At 35.7% G+C, this 21,627-nt stretch overlaps 1 protein-coding gene across 3 annotated transcripts; it reads right to left on the reverse strand.

Annotated features, from left to right (window-relative positions):
* Positions 1 to 1,718: 1,718 nt before the first annotated feature.
* TSG101 (tumor susceptibility gene 101) lies at positions 1,719 to 18,045 on the reverse strand. Of its 3 annotated transcripts, XM_090165380.1 has the most exons (13): positions 17,941 to 18,016; positions 17,783 to 17,861; positions 15,921 to 15,979; positions 15,737 to 15,821; positions 14,669 to 14,734; positions 10,452 to 10,615; positions 9,857 to 9,983; positions 7,023 to 7,133; positions 5,742 to 6,088; positions 5,329 to 5,421; positions 5,000 to 5,133; positions 4,474 to 4,576; positions 1,720 to 2,200 (listed from the first exon to the last, which is right to left on the reverse strand). In XM_090165380.1, exons 3-13 carry the CDS (start codon positions 15,966 to 15,968, stop codon positions 2,117 to 2,119), a joined length of 1,362 nt encoding a protein of 453 aa, XP_090021506.1. In that variant the 5' UTR covers positions 15,969 to 15,979; positions 17,783 to 17,861; positions 17,941 to 18,016; the 3' UTR covers positions 1,720 to 2,116. The 3 variants fall into 3 exon arrangements, with proteins under 3 accessions (XP_090021507.1, XP_090021506.1, XP_090021505.1); XM_090165381.1 differs by lacking the exon at positions 17,783 to 17,861 and having other exon boundaries at positions 1,719 to 2,200; positions 17,941 to 18,045; XM_090165379.1 differs by lacking the exon at positions 17,941 to 18,016 and having other exon boundaries at positions 17,783 to 17,934.
* Between the last annotated feature and the right edge of the window lie 3,582 nt (positions 18,046 to 21,627).

A 21,627-nucleotide genomic window follows, 5' to 3' on the forward strand; every position in this document is an offset into this window, starting at 1 on the left:
TTGTAGACTGCACAAGATAGCTTATTTCTCCATTCTCTCTTGTTACACAAATGTGTAACACCGGTACCAGGAGACATGACTAGGAGTTGACAGCGGTTGCCGCGGTGAATGGACCCCGGCGTCGTGAACACAAAAACCAGTTTTTCCCAATAATTCCCGCTTTCTACCCCGCGAATTTTCTCTGGCATTTTTTTTTCTCGGCCATCGCGTAGATACTATACTATCAACATTGCGCCCTCTGAGAGAAAAAAAACCTTCTCGCGGGCTCACGCTGAGGCGGCTCTACAACCCAGTCAAAACTGGTTTTTTCTTCAGCGGTAGTTCCCACAATCCTCGCTAGAGAGCGTCACTAAAATATTTCATCTCGGGTCCGTCTCCAAGACTAGAGATACCACGGTTTGGGGGGTAAAAGTTTGAGAAGGGAAAGACACGTCTTTCGTTAACAGCGAGTGTTGGGAAAAGCGCCCGGCTGTGAACTCCTGGTCATGTCTCTTGCCGTTACTTTATATCAAAAGTAAATTAATTTATCTTTTTGTGAGATGGTTTTCTTTCATTCATTCTCCTAGGGTACCTGGTAAAGCTTTTTCTGATAAATAAACTAATATGTAACAAATGTAAAACAAGTGATACTCCAATGTTTTGTGCAGTTAATAATAAATTTATCCTTTGTAATTTGCTGTTTCTACTATAATAAAACCAATTTAGGTTTCTTCTTATTTGCCAAACATCTTCCACCTAAACACCATTCCACTGCCAAAGCGAGAAGTTGGGCTTTTACGAAAGCCTTGGTGTTTTTGCCACTGTTTTTTAGTAGGCATCTTAATCTGATTGGCATCAGTAAGAATCCAATGTGAAAGGCTGTACCTGGCAGGAGACATCCACTCACATAATTAATAGGTGATTTATATTTCAGCTCAAATGTTTGAGCATCTTGGTATGCAAAGGTTTTAAATGCACAACCTTTGCAAACATTTTGGAGAAGCAGATTTTAGCTTTGTTTCTGAGACCATACTTTTTCAAATCTAATACCTGGTCAGAGTGCTTGGTTAGGCACAATACAACCACCCATTCCCTCAAATAATAATAAAACAGCATTCCATATAAATTCGCTTATGTCCTTCAATGTTACATATTTACATCATTAATATTAATTCCCAATTTATGGGCATCTTTGGTGTCAGATCTTCTACTCCTTTTGTGCATTTGTGGTTTTCAACTTCACTTCTCTTGACCAGGCTTTTCTGAAATATGCTACATTCCTTTACCCTAATGGATCTAAAATACTTGTTTCTCATTTCATACATAAAAACTGACAGGATTCTGCTATGTTAGTGGCTTCTAGGGTTCAAATGCAATCCATGCCAACTTATGTAGTTCAGACAAAATTAAGTATAATTATCTACACCGCATAGATAATTACATAGAGCATTTGAGAGTTGTAGTACAGCAACAAGGTTTTGCTTCCAAATATTAGGTCCACCAATTGTAGGAAGCACAAAAATAATGCCTAGTAGTTGTAAAGAGCACCAAGAGCGAGTGAGAGAAACAATCTCATACACAGATAAAAATTAGGGCATAGAAATAGATACTTCTCCCTTGCAAAAACCCTACTTTCACTTAATAAGGCAGTTCTTTCCATATGCTTAAATATTAAACAAAAACGCAAATTATTGGATATTACTGTTTTATCAACCATTTAAACAAATAAATAAAAATTGAATATGGTATATGTCAATAATAATTTCATAAATCAGAGATACTGACGAGAATATTAACAGTAAGTGGTGATATCACTTAATTATAAAACCTTACTGTTTATATTTAATTAATAAAACAAAATTATAAAATATAGCACGTTGTAGAAGGTTTCCAGACATTAAATTTATTCTACAAAATTTAAGTATAATCTGTAAAAAAAAAAATATATATATAAAAGCCTATATGAGTGCCATGTCTATGGGAAAGGGTCTGATGATATTCAGCAAAGTATGTTTATTACAGTTTATTTTTCTAATTTGATTTTTTTAGCTACTTATGTATAATATTTACATTTTTTTTGCTACAACCACTTCTTTCAACACCAATAGCATTCATATCATGTATACCACTATTTTTTTTAAAAACTCAGTCCTGCTTTCTGGCGACATTTCTGCATTAGGGCTCTTAGCATAAATTGCTTTCTTGACAATTCACGTACATTCTGTAAAGAGGAAAAGTGATCTTTAATGAAATTTCTAAAGACCTGCATTTGTCTGACACTTCCCTCAGAAGGTAAATAACTATGGAATATGAAACGAGTTTCAGGCTTTTTTTAGTGTCAAATTAAAAAAATTTACTCTTTAAATTTAGCGGATTTTTGTAATAAACGGATGTATAGCGTAACTGTTGTACTTATTAAGTTATTTCCCAACTACAAATTGATAGGAAGTAAATAATTTTTGCTTTACATTATTCTTTCAAAAATTGTCAACCCTGTCATACTGAAATGATGAAAATTTTAGTAAATTTGCAATTCATGTACCAAACCATTTTCTAAAATAGTATTTAGAGTTTAGTTTTAATATCGCCCCAGTTTAGAAAGTTTTTGTACAGAAGTAACAATATGTAAAAATGGTACAATATTAGGGCTGTGCAAGTACTCGATCATCATAGAGTACCTGACCTTTTTTAGGTCAGTTACCCCCTGGACTAATTAACATAGGGACACCCTGTTCCCATGTTATTCCTATATGGAGCTCCAAAAGACCCTTGTTAAATGCTCTTCCTCTTTTTATCCCCCCCAACAGAATTTTACTCGGGTCAAAACCTCACAAAAAGGAAACAGCTACCACCATCTAGTAGTTTTCAATATCTCTTTTGAATTTTGAAAAACTAACCAAATGGTTCTATCTCAGTTTTTACAACAGTCTTTTTTGATAGCATTAGATTACATTTTTATTGGGAAAAATGAAAAAAGCTTTGTAAATCGTGCAAAACGAAATTTTACGCGCCACAACATGGTAGCCACAGACTAGCTTTATGTTTATCCCCCCCCCCTTTTCTCATCCCCATTTGACCCTAGTTCTTAACTATACCAACAGAGCAAATTTAACAATTGCTCGAATTAGTCCATGGTTACCCGAACTCTTAACTCGATTAAGAAAAATGCAATACTCATCGATTATAGAGTATCAAAAATATACATACTCTGGTACTCAAATTCGCCGCGTTTGGGTATTAGACTATTCGACTAGTATTTTACTATTGTGTTTCTGCTGCAATAATTTCAACGTGACGCTCTCTGATATTACTATATTAGAAAAGGTTTGTAACTGAAAGAGAGGGAAAAGGGAAGGGCCTGAAGGGGCACAGCTACCTCAAAAATAATTGATGCCCCTCAAAATCTGTGCGCTCCATCGTGCCCTGTCAAAAAGTCTTTTCCCATTGAAAAATATCAAAGCAAACAAAATCAATAAAAAATATCCTATTCACATTTTATATTTAGTTAAGACCAACTGTCTAAACTATATTATTTGCATTCGTGTACCTTGCTTTACTATATTAATATCACTTCCACCATTTGAAGTTGAAAATTTTAGCTGTAGCAGAAACAATAGTATCGCACGTAATCAAATACAAATTTGGATTGGACTATTCTTAGGTTAATTTCCTATAATACTGTGGTCTGTATGCTATTGTTCGGTGTCGTCATTTATTCAGTTTTACCCAAGTATACTAACTGCGGCTTATTTCAGAATAATAAAACGTTCTCTATTTATTGTCAGTTTACACCATTTTAGTTTCTCTATCGACTCGCATGAGATTAATCAGTCCAAGTATAGATAAATTTATGGTAAAAGCACACAGAAATAAAGACCACACTAAGGTGATAGGAAATTCAACTTCCATTTACGTTTTAAATCAATTTAAACCACGTGTTCCAATTTCAAACACCACTGTGGCCCCTGTGAACCTTTAAGCTCATTTTAAAGTAGATATATGTCTTAGGAAAAAAAATTATTTTTCAGGGAGTACGTCCCCTTAGGAATTTCCTATGAGCATGAGGAAGGGAGTGAAACAATGATTGAATGGTAAAAAAACTAAAAACCATTTAACCCCCTTTCGGATCACAGTTTGGTAGTAGTTTAAATGTTTAATACAGTTAATCAGTCAACTTATCTATGAATTATTAAGTTTTAAATCGTTAATTAGTCATGAATTATCATACATCAAGTTTAATATAATTAGGAAAAATCAAGTATATCATTATGAATAATTAAAGAAAATTATCCGGAAAAAAAACTTGATCAAGTACCTGAACGTTTTTCTTAACTAATCGACTACTTGAATAAGGAATTTTTGGCTTAATCAAGTACTCGATTACTCTACTAAATTTTTCTCACATACTTGGTACCGGACTAGATTGCCTAAAACCACTACTCGCACAGCCCTATACAATATCAATGACTATTCCCTTAATATAATTAACATCACCTTTAAAAACACGTCAAGATCAATAACGCCTCTTCTAAGAGCTTCACCTAAGTAATATATTGCATCTTCTGTTGCACTTTCTTCAGCAAAAGCATTTAACAACCTGTGAAGAAAAAAGGAAATTATGCATTTTAAGTAGTATATCACTTTAAAAAAAATATATACTGGCAGACAAAACAATTTTCATTTTAAGTACCGCGTAGCTCAGCAAACTACGCAATCAAGATAAAAAGTCACAGAAATTTATGATATATTTAGTCTCTAAATTGTGTGTATACGTAGCCAGTGCTCAACTGTAGGGCGTCTTTCTTCTTATGCCAATTGCTTCAGTCGTTTGTTAATTGCTGTTAAGTTGTAAAGCTTTAAATGTGTTTCTACAATAAACACATTTGATTGCCATCAATGTTACAAAATATTACACAAACCTCATGCCAATAATTCTTATCTGTATCTAAATTGGTACAGAATGGATTTTGCAGCAACTGGATACCATTATCTTCAAATATTTGCTAAGAAAAATACCTACTGTTTATAGAGAGGAGCAGTAGTTACAACAACTTCATCTATGTCCACAGATTCTTGTCCTTCAAGTTTGGAAATTATCTCTAGCATTTCTTCATTCTTGTCTCTCAAAACTTGAATGTTACTTTCCAGCTCAGACTAAAATTAAATCAGTTAATCAAAAAGCTTTACATTTAAAACTTTTACAAGAAAATTAATTTGAAATTTAATAGTTAAGTATTTCATTTAAAATACCAGTACACTTATACTACGAATGTGCCTAATAACATTTAGAGGACCTGGTTATGTGGTTGTAGACGCTTCAGACAGAATTATATATGAAATAAAACCTACTTGTTCTCTATCAATTTGACTAGATATTTCTTCAAGTTTGGCTTTGCCAGAATTTAGATCTTCATGCGTTTTTTTCAAAACATCCATTTCTGCCTGTAAAAGAAAAAAATCATGAAATAACTTGCTAAATTGAAGGTCCACTAGGTCATTTAAATTTCGGTTGTTCCTCGCTAACTGGAATAAATGTACTATAGAGTAATGGCAGTGCTACGTCACACAACGTCACCCATGCTTTTTCCTACTAATAAAAAATTCGGGCCCACAATGGTGGCCATGGTCAAAGCTACGGAGTGCTACTACTCTATACTGCACAGTATACAAGCTGTCTTACACTGGGTGGGTTCTACCTAAGCCTGTTAGGCATCGATATTAATATTCAGTAACCCTTTCTATACAATGAATGAGATAATTACTTGAGCTTGCGCTACTGTCTCTTTCAGCCTTTTCTTAAGTTTATCCTCAACAGCAGAAAGAAGGGAAGCCCTTATATGTTCGTGAGAAATTGTTCCAGTATTTGGTATTTGAGGTGGTTGTCCAACTCCCTGAATGGAACCATTTGGACCAGGTGATGGGCCTGGAGCTGCAGATGTTGGCATTCCACTGGCAGCAGTGGTAGGTGGCTGAGGAAAGTATGGAGGGTAGCTCCCCGCTACTGGATAGGAACTGCTTGTTGTTGAATTGCTTGTACCTAGGCTGTTATTACTATAAGGGGGATATGGTGTAGAACTTGGATTGTAGCTCGAAGTTGGAGGTTGATAGGCTATCAAAAGGATAAGTGTAATTAAATAGGATTCACAATAAAACGCTGACAACCTAATTAATATTTCCCTATCACGTTATTAAAGTAAAATGGCTAACTCGGTGGTAAATTAATTTCTCATTACGAACAGGAAAACTGTTACAGTAATTAACTCACGCTATACTATATCAAACAAAATGTTTCATATACCCAACACTGAAAATAATAAAAATTGGCTAACTTGATGACTGTGGTTGCGAGAACCAAAAATAGATTGTGACAAAATTCCCCCATTTTCATTAGATGAGACCAATTCCCCCACTTCCGGACGAAATACCCCAGAAGATAGGATATATTATTGGCGCTTAATGGCATTGCACATTCGCTTCTCTATCATGTTGTGGGTGCCACCAACCCCATTCTCTATAATCATGCTGGATGTATATAAAAATCCAACCAACTGCCATTATACAGTACCGCCTAGAACAAAGTTCACTAAGCGAGCGCTCGCTTAAAGCGAAGCGGGGGTCTGGCAGCGGCCCTAGCTCATGTTTCCCCCCATAAGCGCCGCTTTAAGCGAGCGCTAGCTTAGTGAACTTTGTTCTAGGCGGTACTGTAGCTTGTGAAATCGTACCTACTGATATCTTAGCTAATGTCAGGGGGGATTTGGTCCAGTAATGCGGGGGATTCTGTCCCATTACAGAAAAAATTATACTCTAAATTAATATCCAAGCCTAAATTGTAAGACTTGTTAGATATTGGGATTTTGCCAAGACTTTCATGACAAGTGACCTGACTGCTGACAATTACCATTAACCACAGCAAATTTTTATGGAAAGAGTAACAATGGCATGATTCACTAAATATTCATACATCAATAAGAATTTCCGAAGAATAAAAGGATTATCATTTTAAAATATTTAAGAAAATTATTTAAAAAAAGCAAATTACTTACGTGGGAAATTGGGAAAGCTGTTTGTGACAGGACGGTAGGGGGTTGTACCAGCTACATTAGGATAAGGTGTATAAGGCTGACTGCTTCCAGTTGATGTAGGTGGCATATAACCTGTTACATAGGACAATTACTAAACCAACTGTCATTATATTTACCAGAAACTGTCATACCAAGCTACAAAAGGATTAGTATAAGGTTAACTGCTCCCAGCTGTTGTAACATGTTAAATAGAAACTAAACCAAGGGGGAAGTGAAGAGAAGCACATTGTGAAAAAACTTAATTAAAAAAGACTTAAAACGGTTTTAAAATTCACAATTTATTTATTTATAAAATCCAACGTTTCGGAGGAACTCTTCCTCCTTCTTCAGGGACTTGTAAAAATCCCTGAAGAACGTTGGATTTTATAAATAAATAAATTGTGAATTTTAAAACCGTTTTAAGTCTCTTTTAATTAAACCAAGGTGGACTGGTCACGTGGGAAAAATTCCACAGGGTTACAACCAAATTTTGTTTTGATGGCCAATCACATTACTACAAGTGGTGGATCCCAAGGGCAAATCCAAGGGCAGGTTAGGGGCTTGATTTGGTGCAATCAAAATTCTATCGACCTTTTTGGCATGTTTCTACACCAGCACCCCTTGAGTTTCAAACTCCAACAAGTTTAACCAGTATTCCCTGGGTTCGAGTTGGATAAAATTTGGGTTGCAAGATAACTATTGCGCACCTGACTAAATTAACCACACCCCATTGAAAAGAAAAATTTGCTATTGAAAAACGATAATTCATAAAAATAATTTAGGGTACTTTCAAGGGAGAGCTGTGGGGGGTTGAAGTTCATTCAAAATACGTAATTCGGTGGCATTTACAAAGTACCACTCTAATGAGGTTTTTTGAATCAACTTCCAGCCTTTTGGAGAACCTTGGTACTGTTTTAAGAAATTTATGTCAAAGTATGTAAAATTATGGAGGTCAAAAAGGGCGAAAACTTTAGCACAATATGAAAGCCTCCCTTGTCTATGCCATCCAGGTCTTAATAAGCATAACAAAAAATTTCACCCACAACATAAACACAACGCTTTTTCAATAAAACAAATTGTGCAAAACTTTGTTAAGGAATTCAACATGTGTTGATAACAAATGCTGACACTATGGGGACTTATAATGACTGCCACAAGTTTAGAGCTGTAGATAATGGTACTATTATAAATAAAATTAACGGAAGTATGACTCAAAACTATCATTGATTGACTGCATTGTTGGAAATTATGGAATAGAGCTTTATTTTTGTAAAATAGTCTTGCAGGGCAGATTCGTAGGAAAATCATGATCTAGCATTTTTAAAGACCAATAACTAGTTGGGAGTTATCAGTCCTTATCCACCTTATGATTTATATGGCCTTTAGTGAAACAGACAGAAAATAAGCATGTTCTATATTATTTTATATTTTATGCCAATGATATAGTCTAAACTTTAGCATGTGAAATACAGTATTTTAATGGTACCAATCCTGATTTTATCTTAAATATATGAGATTTACTAAGTTTTGTTACTTGTTGTATAATGGAAATTTAAAGTTTTAAACCAGTTTTGTTTGCATAAAATAAAATAAAAAGACACACGAAGAATGTTTTTTGTAGAGACATCAAAAGGTTGAGTGTTCCTAAAGATAGTATAGACCTCGTGCCCTAAATTTGAAATCACTGCCTTACGCATAATCACTAGCGTTTACCTACTTCCTGCGGGAACGCTGAAATAATAAGCTTCATGGTTTCCATGGTAAACAACTATAGATATAGCGCCCTACAGCAACCTATACTGTTTTTACAGAGGTCACATGCGTGAAGAGGGTAATCGCTTTGTTAAATGAAGGGTACGGAGTACTATATTATTTTTGGTGGTACTGCTATGTTGCCATCATCACCTAAACTATTGAGCGTATAAGCTTATATGTTAATAAATATTACTGGAAATTTGCTTACATGAAGTATCTAAAAATATTACGAAAGACATTTTACTAAATTTATAAGTGGTATTACTCTAAGTACCCAACTTCGAACGGGTTCTATGGGGGCCATGCTTGTCCGTGTGCCAAACTCTCTCTCTCTAAAATAGTACTATCTATACCTGCTACTAAAATGAATGCTAACCATTGCCGTCGTAGGCTTACGCTTTAGTGCTCGGTTACTAGAAAGCCGACGGGGAAGAAAAAACGAACGTCTCTCGAGTTTCCTCTCGATTCCCGAGGCTCGGCTCAATTCGCGGAGAGGGGGATAGTTTTGAATATTCTTTCCCCCAAAATCTCCTATACAAGAGAAACGGCCTAACCCAAGGTTGGTAAAAATACTGCGTGGGCCTAGCCCTCCGCCCCGTTAATTCCCGTTTGGCACACTAGTGGGCGCCACTAGCAGAAATAAAATTCAAATCTTTCTGTCTTTGATTCTCTCGAGGATTTTTCGCGCTCGCAACGGCCCCCTGCACCACCTCACGTGCTGATGTCACGAAAAGGGGGAGAACACTGTCTGGGGTTTATAAAGGGAGAAGAGCTCTTATCAGCTGGCGATATGCCAGCTCCTATGGCTGGCGCCACCTTGCGGCCCTTACAACACGTCCCAGAGAACAGCGCGTCTTGGGTACTTAGAGTAATACCACTTATGCTAAATTTCACAAAACATTGGCTAAAAACAACATGAAATATTTTTCAACTAGAAAACTTTCAGTATTGCAGATAAACTAACTTTTAGAATAACTAGATAAAATATTTAAAAATTAGATATTTTGAAGGAAATGCATTAATAGAACAAAATTTAATAAAGTAATTCTAAAACCACTTACCTCCACTAGGATTGAAGAAATTGGGTTGAAAATTTGGAGTTTGACTTTTAGGTTTAGAGTAGACTGGAGGTGTCTCACCAAAAACCATTATCATGACCTGTATTAGACCCATCAAGTCTGAAGAAGCCTATGAAAATGAGGGAAAAAACGGAATTTATACTTAGCTGCTACTAGGAATAGGATAGGCAAATTTTGCATGGTAACTGACTGGAAGAAAATCAATTACTGTGACCAGCTGAAATTTAACGTATCTGTGACATGTTTTGCACATACTCTCTTCAACTAAAATTTCATGTTTTGGGTGCACAGCTCAAAATATGGTTAAACTTTGACTTTGAATACATATATTTCATAAAATATTAGTGATGTCCTAATGCAAGTTTTTGGCTTATTTCTACACTTAACATTTCATGAAGTGTAAGTCTTGAAATCAGCTACTTAGTTTTCTAAGAAATAATAAATCTTTTGGAAGTTTTTTATTCTAGTCTTTAGGGTCTTCTCAAAGCACTTCCAGCGAGTTATTCAAATTGTGTTAAAAAAGGTTTCTGATGAAAGCAAGTGTAATGGTACAATGGGAGAAAGAAAGACTGCACACCGGGTTCCATTCATGTAGGTATGGCAAGTAGATCCTTCCACTTTGGTCAACATGTCTGGAAACTTTAATCTCCATGTCAGCTGTTGGTTTGACAAAGCACATGGGAGAATTGTACGGATGAGTATCCAAAAGCCAAATACAAATTGGGATGTTGTACGTAATTCCTAAAAATGATAATTAATAAAAATTGGTGTCAATCTGCCACCTTAATACAAAATATATCTAGGCAAGGTACAAAAACAGATATGATAGGAATTGCAATGCTCACACCTCCAGTTAAAAAGCTAAAGGCTGTAATTTCAGAATTCAGTTAGCCTTTTCAGTTTTCATAATAATCAGCTACGCTTTTTACCCAAAACACCAATCTAGGCTCAAGTAAGCTAACTACTTTTAATTCTGATGGTTAAGTAACAATGTGTAGGAGGGTGGTGGCCAGCCCTTCAATGTAATGAAAGTCAACAGCTCCCTATACTAACTATTAGGGTTTTTATGGAACGGAGAAACAAAAGAACTCGAGGTTAAACCCCTTTAACCAATGGGGAGATAACTTGCAAACTCAAACCAGAAGTTGTTCCAAAAGCCATGTAACAGCTAACGTGATAAGTTAAACTTTCGTTTATGTATAGATACTTTCAGGTAAATATTTTCAACTTCAGTACCAAGTGATTTTATTTATCTCACTTGGAGATTGATTTTACATTCACATTAAATTGTCACTAGTTATTTAAATGTATTTATAAATATTCAAATTCTACTTAGAGAAATTCATAATTATTTTTCACTACACCAAATATGTAAAATTAGAGCTGATACTATTACTTAATTAATTTTATTGCCAAAACTCTTTGTTTTAATATTCTTGTTTATTATGACTTTTGAAAAGATCTTAACAAAGTAAGGGTCATCATTATTAATGAGTGATTCAATTTATTTTAAATTTAAAAATCTCATAATTGTCATCAAGTCTTCTCATACTTTCAAAATAATATTACCAAAACAATTTGAAAACTCACACAATATGAAAAATTATATTTCTAATATTGGAAACTTAATTTGCATGAAAAAGTGCATAAGTATAATATTCAAATGTTCCATATTTTCTAGTTTAATAAACTTTTATTTGTTGGTTGTATATTTATGTTGTAGTTCCCTGAAATTGACTTTCACATCAAAAACGTATTACACAGCCTTAAAGGGCAGGCCATGCAGGGGGGAAATTATCTTATAAAAAAAAAGCAGAACCATATTTGCCGCATATATTTTGTATAAATGCACCTCTCTCACGGTTCTTATGCAATAGCTAAATCCATGCATTCTTTACTCTTTATAGTCTTTAGTCGTGAAAGTGGATGAGGAAAGTGAAGTTTTCGAAATTATACCGACAAATCAGATCCTTTATACAAAAAAACCAGGGCATTTATTCAAAGGAAATATAATAAAACCAAGATAAATATTCTGTCTAGGTATAATGATTGGGAGACTGGATACAGGGCCAAGTGTGTGAGACTAGCGGCAGTGAAATATCGCGTCAAAGGGCTAATGTTTCAAACCTCCATAATTGAAAATATTCATTTGGCAAATAAAACATTGTTAAATCGAAAATAACAACGTCAAACTCTCAGGTCACCACCAGCTGTAGCTGCCCTCAGGGGCATGTTCTTTCACCCCTGCTGTGGTGCCTGGTTGTGGACGAACTCTTAGTGAGGCTAAACAGGGATTGCTGTCGCAGCTTTGGTTATGCTGACGATGTCGCAATGATCATTACTGGGAAGTTCCCAGGAACCATTTCGGCTATGATGAGAAAAACTCTCATCTCTGTGGAATGCTGGTGTAGGGATGTTGGCCTCACCGTCAATCCTGACAAGACGAGCCTGGTTCCTTTCACTCGGAGAAAAGTACAGGACTTGTTTAATGATATTTCTTTCTTTGGGACCATCTTGGTCAAATCAACTGAGGTAAAATACCTCGGTGTCATTCTTGACAGTTAACTAACATGGAAGCCACATCTTGATCTCAGTATCAGGAAGGCTAAAATGTTATTCTGGAGAGTAAGGGGTACCATAAGCAAGTCTTGGGGTCTTAGCCCAAAGGTTGTGTATTGGATCTATACCATGATAATCAGGCCTATGTTGACATATGCAGCAGTGGTTTGGTGGCCGAGGGTAGTGCTTAAGTCAGTTCAGGCTGAACTACGCACTGTGCAAAGGCTGGCCTGTGTCAGCATTACAGGAGCTATGAGAACAGCCCCAAGCGTTTCTCTGAAGTTGCTCCTGAATATTCTACCACTTCATCTTTATATAGAGAAGGTTACAATTATGAGTGCCTATCAGTTACTACATAATGGTTGCTGGAGGTCTGCTAATTGGGAGTGCAGCCACACCAAATTGTTTTGGCAATATTCAGGTCATTTACTGATCTTATTGACAGGTTCTGAAAACATAGCTGCAAAGGAGGGTGCGGAGGCTAGGTTCTTAGGTGCTGAACCTGCTATTCCGATACCCAATGGCCTCGTTTGCAGCCATGTGCATGGCGCTATGGCTGAGAGACAGGTCAGGCTTTGGCTTGAGATGGATGGTCAGAGGCAGGCCAAGCAGTTTATTCCTGGGCCTTCTAAGAAAAGAGCAACTAAGAAGTATCAGGGTGGTTACGGGCCTATTTTTAGGTCACTGCCAGCTTAATAGACACCTGCATCTGATTGGTATCAGTGAGAGTCTTATGTGAAGGGCATGCCTTGCAGAGGAGGAAACTCCCTCTCATGTCCTTTGAGAGCATCTAGGTATGCATAGGCTGGAAACGAGCGATCTTTCCAACATTTCGGCGAAGAAAATCTTGCGCTTCGTTTCAGAGACTGCACTTTTCCATGTTTAAAAGGCTGGGGCTGCACAATGGACCACTGGTCGAAGTGCCAGGTTGGGTCTAACCCAACCACCCAACTCTTACTAATAATAATAATAAAAAAAATAACTCTTTTCTCCATAATAAATAAATTAAGCTAAGCTTAAAATCCTGGGTTCGTTGGCGGTGAGCAGCATAAAATCCTCCTTGGAAGAAAACATAGTTCCAAATCAAGCGCCCCCCCTATATGGCCACTTGTGTTGCCCTTTAAAAGGTCAAACCAGCCGTAACTCTTCCCAAACAGAAGCATAGTTCCAAATCAAGCGCCCCCTATATGGCCACTTGTGTTGCCCTTTAAAAGGTCAAACCAGCCGTAACTCTTCCCAAACAGAAGCAAAAAATTAATACAGCCCGTTAGTAATAATTTTAATCGATTTTATTATGTTGCTATATAGGTCTTTTAATAGATAGGACGGCAAAATTGAACTACAGCGGCCTCATGTATTTTTGTTTTTTTTGGCGGAGAATGTAGCACTTGACGCATAGATTACGAAGTGATTTTTTTGGACCGCAAATGATAATTTTTTTAATTAACTTAATTTTAAAAAAGTAGTAATTTTAGGGGATTAGTAACGTTTTCCTTAAAAATAGTTCTGTCGTGTATCCGCCGACACCACTTTTTAGGCGCGCACCAGCTCCATTCTGAGCATTGACGGTGGGCCTTCTATTATCGTACCTAGTGGCATCGTAATTAGTGAAATCGTATCAACTTAAATAGTAACAAAAATGAAAACAGGTTTGAAGCATACTTTAAAATTCCCCGTATTGGCGCACTAGCTTCGCTCAAGCGGTGGGGGCGCGCGGGGCCTCCCCAACCCCATACTAAAAAAAGCGATGGGCCATCTATAACGTGACCTAGAGGACAGTACCAAGCCTTACGCATCAAGTATTTAATTTTAAATTATCAACAACAACCAAAAACGTGAAAAGGCCCAAAAAAGTGCAAGCTTTTCAATTAAATTAAAACCTGATATAAGCGTTTTTGGCCCAAAAATACAAAACACCTAGAAAATGAACTAAAACTTTTAATGATTTTATAAACTACCGGAATATCACGTGGAGATTATTAGGACACCGAAACTGTGGTGTCGGCGAACACACGACGGAAATAAATACAACGAAACACGTGAAAATGCACAAAAATGTTAAATTTTTTAAATTAAATTAAAAAGTTAAATAATCATTCGCGGCCAAAATAAAAAACACCCTCGGCGTCTACGTGACAAGGTCTATCAGGCGCAACCAAAATGAATATAAAATTGAATGAGGCCGCTGTAGTTAACTTCACCTGATAGGACTAACAATTTATTAAAATAGTATACCTTTATAGGTAACTGGAACAGTTCCTGTCAAGCAGACTAACTCCTTTCTAGAGCCATCATTGAAAACTGAAATACACTTTAATATTACTTATATACAACTAGAAATAAAGCATATCCATAAGTAACAATCACTCATAAGTAAGCCCAGTTTAAAAAAACCCGGGTTCTTTAAAAAAAATACCCAGCCCAGTGGGTTTTTTCGGGTTTTATTGAGAATTTATGGGTTTTTTATTTGAAAAATATTAAATATATTATGTTTATTAAATTATTATTATTTATTAAATATATTATGTTTCTTGAAAATATATTATATTTTCAAGAAACAATTTAATTTTACAATTTTACATGTGAAAAGGCAATGAAACTTGCGAAAGTCTATAGATATTTCCGCGCTGAGCCAAAACACTGGTAATAGGCTATAGTCTAATAGCGATTTAGATATAAGGTTGTTTAGATAATAAAAGTAATATCTTAATAATCTTGCTCTTAGTAAGTTAGTCTTCTTAGATTTTTTAGTCTTTTTAAGTTCTTAACAAGTTGTACGAATATTTTAAAATTTCTAAAATAATAAACATCTAAAAATTTTCCACTTATGTTTTTTAAAATTCAAAACTTTGAATGTGGGTTTTTTGGGCTGGGTTTTTTTTTTTCGAACCCTGTAAGCCCTAAAGGTATATCTTAAATGAAACCTTGTTCGGGGAAGTACACAATCAACTTTTTAAACACTCAACCTTCCCCCTCGTAACAACCAGTAATAATTTGAAATAACTTATTAATTCGTTGTTTTATCTTTTGGAAACTAAGTATACTTTGTGAACAATAAAAACATATTAATATGCTAGTGTACCTTAAATCAAATGATGATTTACGTGCCGGTATATAATTTTTACATTTCAGCAACCTCTCTCCTTTCCCATGTCACACTTAGTAACTCTATGGAAATGTTATGAAGTGCCATACTAAATAGTGATTATGTTACATATCGTACATCCAAACGAATTAACCCTTTTAATAATTTTATTGGTATCATAAAATCAAACAATATTTAAAAATGGAAAATACACTAACCAAACATTTCTTGTTTTGGTGCAAGATTCTTATAATATTTCAAAGCATTTAATATGTCACGTCTAGTTCGATCAGCATACTGGTACTGAAAATAATTTTGAATATTTTCAGCAAAATAATATAATCAGTACTTTGAGAATGTCAACTAATTACAGTTAAAATAAAAAATAAATCTTGATATTACCTTGCTTGTAATCTGAGTTACAAATGGTTCAAAAGATGCTTGTGGCATTTTTGGGGTTTCTGAAAAAAAAAAAATACTATAGCAATTCTCTTAAATACAACCATAGCCCTCGGTTTAATCCAACTTGTTGCAAGAAGGAAATTTAAAAACAGTCCAAGTAGAGGTTCTTAAAATTACTAGGCAATTGATTTCAAGGGTTCTTAAGATGCAGTAGGTTCAGGTGGTCATGGGCCAATAGAAGATTTCATCTACAACAACAAAACACGTCACTTTCTGTAGCAAATCAAATGATTATAATTTACATTAAAATACAAAAACATCTAACCATATTCGGAAAAGAGAGACGGAAGTTTTATCTAAACTCCATTTCTGATATTGAGAGTTCTTTTTTTTTAGAGATGAAATTATTTTTACACACAAGTTTCAAACAGTCATGTCCAAGATTAAATCATTTATTGGCTCATGGAATTGGTTAACTGACATCTTTTTCCATTTTACTGACATTGATCGCTGGAGATCATATGGATCAACTTTAAATGTTCCATTTTCACGCTTCTTTCTGATTTTATCAATTTTCATGTGTTCCATTTATCGCTATTGAGTGCTCTAAGATGACTAGAAACTAATTTGCCGATTTTGATGAACAGATTGAGAAGCAAGTTTTTGCATGTACCAAAGTTCACTGATTAATTATTCTGGGTGTTACTTTTCAACTTAAGAATAATGAATTCATTTACAAAACATGTTACATTTCTCTGTAGAATTAGCAAAATTTAGAGCTCTTTGAAAATAATGATGTATAATAAAATCTCAATATACCATAGGTCTTTCTGGAAAATAAATTGGACTTATTGTTTAAATGTTTCTTTTACGTCCCTGTCTCTTATATTTACAAGTCTAGGAGCGTATTATAAAGTCGCGATGAATTTATAATTTTCTAGTGCAGGTACAAATTGTATGTGCTACGATTATACTAACCAAGCTCTGTCTCGTGACGTAAGGGAAAAATTTTATAACTACAGTTTTTGTTCAATTTTATTTATAGACACATCTATTGATTATTAACAGCCCTCAATTTGATTCTAGAGGTATCATGCTTTGAATTGTTGTGGAAGAACCCATAGAAACTACACAATTTAAGACCTTAATGACTTACTTCTAGTAATTTGTCAGTGACAAAGAAAGGTCGTAGTAAGAAAAATTCATAGACAAGCTAGCTACATGTGTTACACTTATAGTTATGTTACTTTGATCATTTGTTTGTGTCATGACAGAATAATAATTCAAATGTGAAAACCAACTAACCAACCTCCAAAATTGGCACTATCATGGATTAATTAATAGCTTTGCTTATAGACTCCCAAAATATCCCCGTACAAACATCCTGTCAATGGTTATTTCTCATTTTCAGATTAAATGCCCAACCTATTACGCAACACCAAAGCATGTTGGCCATGGCAACATGGTTTGTTTATACCACCAAATTATAAATTACTTCAATTTCCATTTGGGAATTTTCATCCACTCATAAATGAGAGGAATGAATCTGCTTCGTGGAAAAAAAGCAAAACTTTTAAAAGTAAATTTTGTTGTCCTTGAGGAATACAATGAAATACAAACCCTATTGGTTGATAAAAAAATTTACCAAACAAAACTAATTTGAATATGAAAGAAAGTCTAATATCAAACATTCCACACCTTAAATTTGTCATTTGAAATAGATTACAAGGAAATCAACCTTCACTCAATATCAGCAGTGCCAAATATTTTACTATAAATATGGCCGAGCTAGTAACAAGACAGTGGACAAATACTAGAAATCAAAAGACCAACCAAAATATTCCACATTAAGTATTTCTTACTTAAATATTCTTGATTAACACTATGTAACAGAAGTTCCTGAATCTTCTGTTAGGATATTAAACTATAGCCGTTCAAAAACTATAAAAGCAGGCCTAGTCTTAGTGTTCATTAGATTTGGGTAATAGTTTATTACTTTCAATGATTTCACTATTCTTACAGTTCTCATTTACGAAGATGCAATTTCAAAGAGGATGATCTAATCATTTAAGCGACAAGAATTGTCAAATTAGTTGCCGAAAAAACGTAAACTTTTAGAAAATTTATTATTAAATGTAATAAAAATTCGCACTTCCGAAAGAAATTAAAACGAAACTAACAACTTAAGCAGAAGGAATTTTGAAGAAAAGTGACGTCATTATTTTTTTTTGATTTTACTATTCTAACAAAGAGCATTTTTACTTGACCCAATGTTGGATCCACAGACACTCGATATAGGAAAGAGCATACTAGATACCTTACGCCAGACTTGGAGTTAGCGGGAGTCTTGGGGCCAATGGCTCTTAATAAAAATCAGTGGGCTTTTAAAATAAATCATTCGAACGGGGGTTGCGGGCCACCGGGGCTCTCAATTTAATTAAAAAATATTTATTAAACATTTTACGGAAATTTCTGGAACATGATTTCATGGAAGAAGAAAGCTAAGGAATAGAATTGAGGCGCGCGATTCACACCCCATGCGAGAACTCCGCCACCCCCAGGGGGGCGATTCTGTAAGAAATCGAATGGGAATTCGATCTCGATACCCTATACCATGGGGCCTATTTTGTAAATATTCGAAATCCAATTTTCGATCGAAAACTAGATTTTGAACTTCGAGAACTCGACGAATGTTATTCTGTAAAGATTTCGAATAAGCATAAATCAATGCAAATTGTCGAAGTCGATCTCGACATGGGGGCCTATTCTGTAAATATTCGAAATCCAATTTTCGATCGAAAACTAGATTTCGAACTTCGAGATCTCGACGAATAGTATTCGGTAAAGATTTCGAATAAGCATAAATCAATGTAAATTGTCGAATGAAATTCATAATTTCATAAACCTGCTCGGTTTGTGCGGATCATAGACTCTATTATACCCTAGAGTCCATGTGCGGATGAAGTTAAATAATGAGTAGTTTAAAAAAAGAAAAGATTGGGGAAAATGACCCACACGGTTCGGTTCAGAGATCACTTTCCGAAAATGGAACAAGTCGTCGAAGTGGGTTATTCCACCAGCGTAATTAAAACCCAGTGCGGCAAGCATTTTTACGAACCTTGATTAAAACCCATACCAAGCCTAGAAGAGTTAGGCCTAGGCACAAAATAATCTGCAAAGACTCCCTTGTAGATGCCCCAGAAAAGCTCAACCTGAATCAAACTATTTTTTCAATAAACCTGCTTCTTTTATTTGACCATGTAAATTTATTTTAGAACGTGAGTCTCCGAAAACTTCATTAATTGCATTAACAGAACTTGACAGTATATTGTAGTTCATTTTAGCTCCTAAGCCTTGTTCAAACCGGTTGGTTTACTAAAATAATGGCCGTCGGATTATCAGAAGTAGAGCTAATTGAGCGACGGCATAATCAGCATTTGAGATTAGATGACGTCAAATATTACATCAAATATTACGTAGGGTATGGATGACCCAATATCTGTGAAACAAACCGTTAGTGAAGAAATAGAGCTAGTGGCATACTTATGAGGAATAATGAGGTATTATTATACCTCATAATACATTTTTGACAAGAGTTTTATCCAAATATAAACGTACAAACAAGGGCGTATTTAAGGGGGGTTTATGTCCAATTATTCTGAGATTTACTTAATTTAGATTGCGGACTAAAAGAAACCCCTTAAAACTAGTTTTCAGTTACCTAAATACTGTAGTATTGTTATTCGATTTATCTCGAAATGCCATTTTTGAAGATAATGCGTTTCTGAAACGTAGGGCAGCATCATGGGCACATAATTTTGATCGAGCTTTCATATATTCAATTTAAAATTCGGTTGGTAGGCAGATACTTAAATTGTGACCAAGATTAAAACTACGCACGAAACCTAGCACCACAGAGAGATGACACTCCTAAAATGAGACCCCTAAAAAACAGTACCCCAGCGCCAATAAATAACATAAGTGCAAAATATATTTATTATAGATTAATTAAGGTTCATTAATTAAGAGCATAAGTAACAATATATGTTACTAAGAGTAAATAGAATGTAGCTTTTTGCAAGGGCGTATCCAGGATTTTATTTCAGGGGGGGTTTTAAGGGAAAATTTCAAGGGGGGGTTGCTGACGGAAGTTTCACTGATTTTTATTAGGCACCCCCCCAGTCATCAGCATTTCGGGGGGGGGGTTGAACCCCCAACCCCCTCCCTTAAATACGCCCTTGGCTTTTTGGTCCATGGTCGGTTACTGAGAAGAGAAAGCGACTAAACGTAGCAACGGTTCCCATTTTCATTGTCTGTGGATTATCTAAGCTGATTTTTTTAATTGATGGCTTAACCTTTTCCAGTGTTCAATATCAAGGGCTAGGCTGAGTTAAATCAGAAAAGGTGATTCTAGCCTAATTTAAATTAGGTTAAATTAGGTTTCTACCTAGGTCTTTTGCTTAAAGGGATAAATCACTCACAACAGGGGGAGGCATACGGGTAACATAAAAACCAGACTTGCAGTGTGCTTCAAAACCAGTTTTTTTGTGACCCCTATGCCTTCCCCTGTTGTGAGTGAGGGAACTACTTTGATAACCGTTGCTACGCGTTTTGTGACTTTTGTCACACGAATTAAAGGGCTAAAGAATCGGTTGCATTTGGCAAATAGCCATCTAGGGTTTGAAAAATTAAAAATTAAGTGACTGGTTTTATGACCTGTATCTGCTATTAAATGGTAAAGACGGGGGACCATAATCCACATTTCTATGGACCGTATAGAGGGCAGGCTCGGAAATAAGGTTAGATTGGTTCTAAATTTATTAATATTAATTGTTTATACAATTCAAAAACTTAGGGTCAGGCCCAGGGCCGCCGAGAGCGGGCCTGGGCACCGGTTCAATATAAATTTCGGGCCCAAAAGAGAGCTATATTCTTTCTGAGCTAAACCAGGGTGAAGTATGCCTTGATTGTTCAAACCCGGGCCACTATGCTGCATGGGCCCCAGTAAAATGTACTGGCTTCCCCCCTCTCTTGTCGGGCCTGGTCAGGACCCTTTAAAAATTCGGGGTTTACCAACAATTTTGGTCACTCTTCTATTCGCGACCGAAACGAGTCTAGGTGACGTACGTAACAGCACAGCACTATCTTCTCCTAGGTAGCGCCTATGATCTAACCATTGAGTTGGGAATATTAATCTAGAGGTCCAATCAAATCTGCTCCCCGCGAAACAAGTTTTTGAAAATTCGAATGTGTCGTCTCCTCTAAAATGACGAGAAAACGTTATCATATGACCCGTGGCGCCATCCATTTTTTTTTCCGGAAAACGCGTCTTATTTGAACGAACTATTGAGAGATAGACGGCGCCACGGGTAGAATGATAAAGTTTTCTCGTCATTTTGGAGCAGACGGCAGTATTCTTATTTTTTAAAAACTTGTTTCGCGAAATACTGAAATCCGACGTTTAGATTGGACCTCTAGATTAATATTACCAACTCAATGGATCTAACCGTCTGCTACAATGCTACAGACCATGGAGGAGGAGGGAGGACCCCAGATGAGGCTTTATGAATAACCTTTTTACCCCGGGAGCTTGATGCCAACCAGTATTGGAAATAAGGAATATTTTAAAAGTAGTCCTTAGGATTAGTGACCCCTACTATCTACAAAAATAAACTGGTCCTTAGGTCCAGTGACCCTTACCATGATT

This window comes from Leiobunum rupestre, chromosome 2 (assembly GCF_980474605.1).
Source record: "Leiobunum rupestre chromosome 2, qqLeiRupe1.1.hap1, whole genome shotgun sequence".
Lineage (NCBI taxonomy): Eukaryota > Metazoa > Arthropoda > Arachnida > Opiliones > Sclerosomatidae > Leiobunum > Leiobunum rupestre.

What these genes read in the sequence shown, in the direction of transcription:
- TSG101 (XM_090165381.1), bottom strand. Translation starts at nt 15,968, where the DNA reads ATGCCACAAGCATCTTTTGAACCATTTGTAACTCAGATTACAAGCAAG. An exon ending in ACCTACATGAATGGAACCCG is followed by an intron (nt 9,984 to 10,451) that starts GTGTGCAGTCTT and finishes TCATTTTCATAG; the next exon opens with GCTTCTTCAGACTTGATGGG. An exon ending in TTTCTTCAATCCTAGTGGAG is followed by an intron (nt 7,134 to 9,856) that starts GTAAGTGGTTTT and finishes CCTATGTAACAG; the next exon opens with GTTATATGCCACCTACATCA.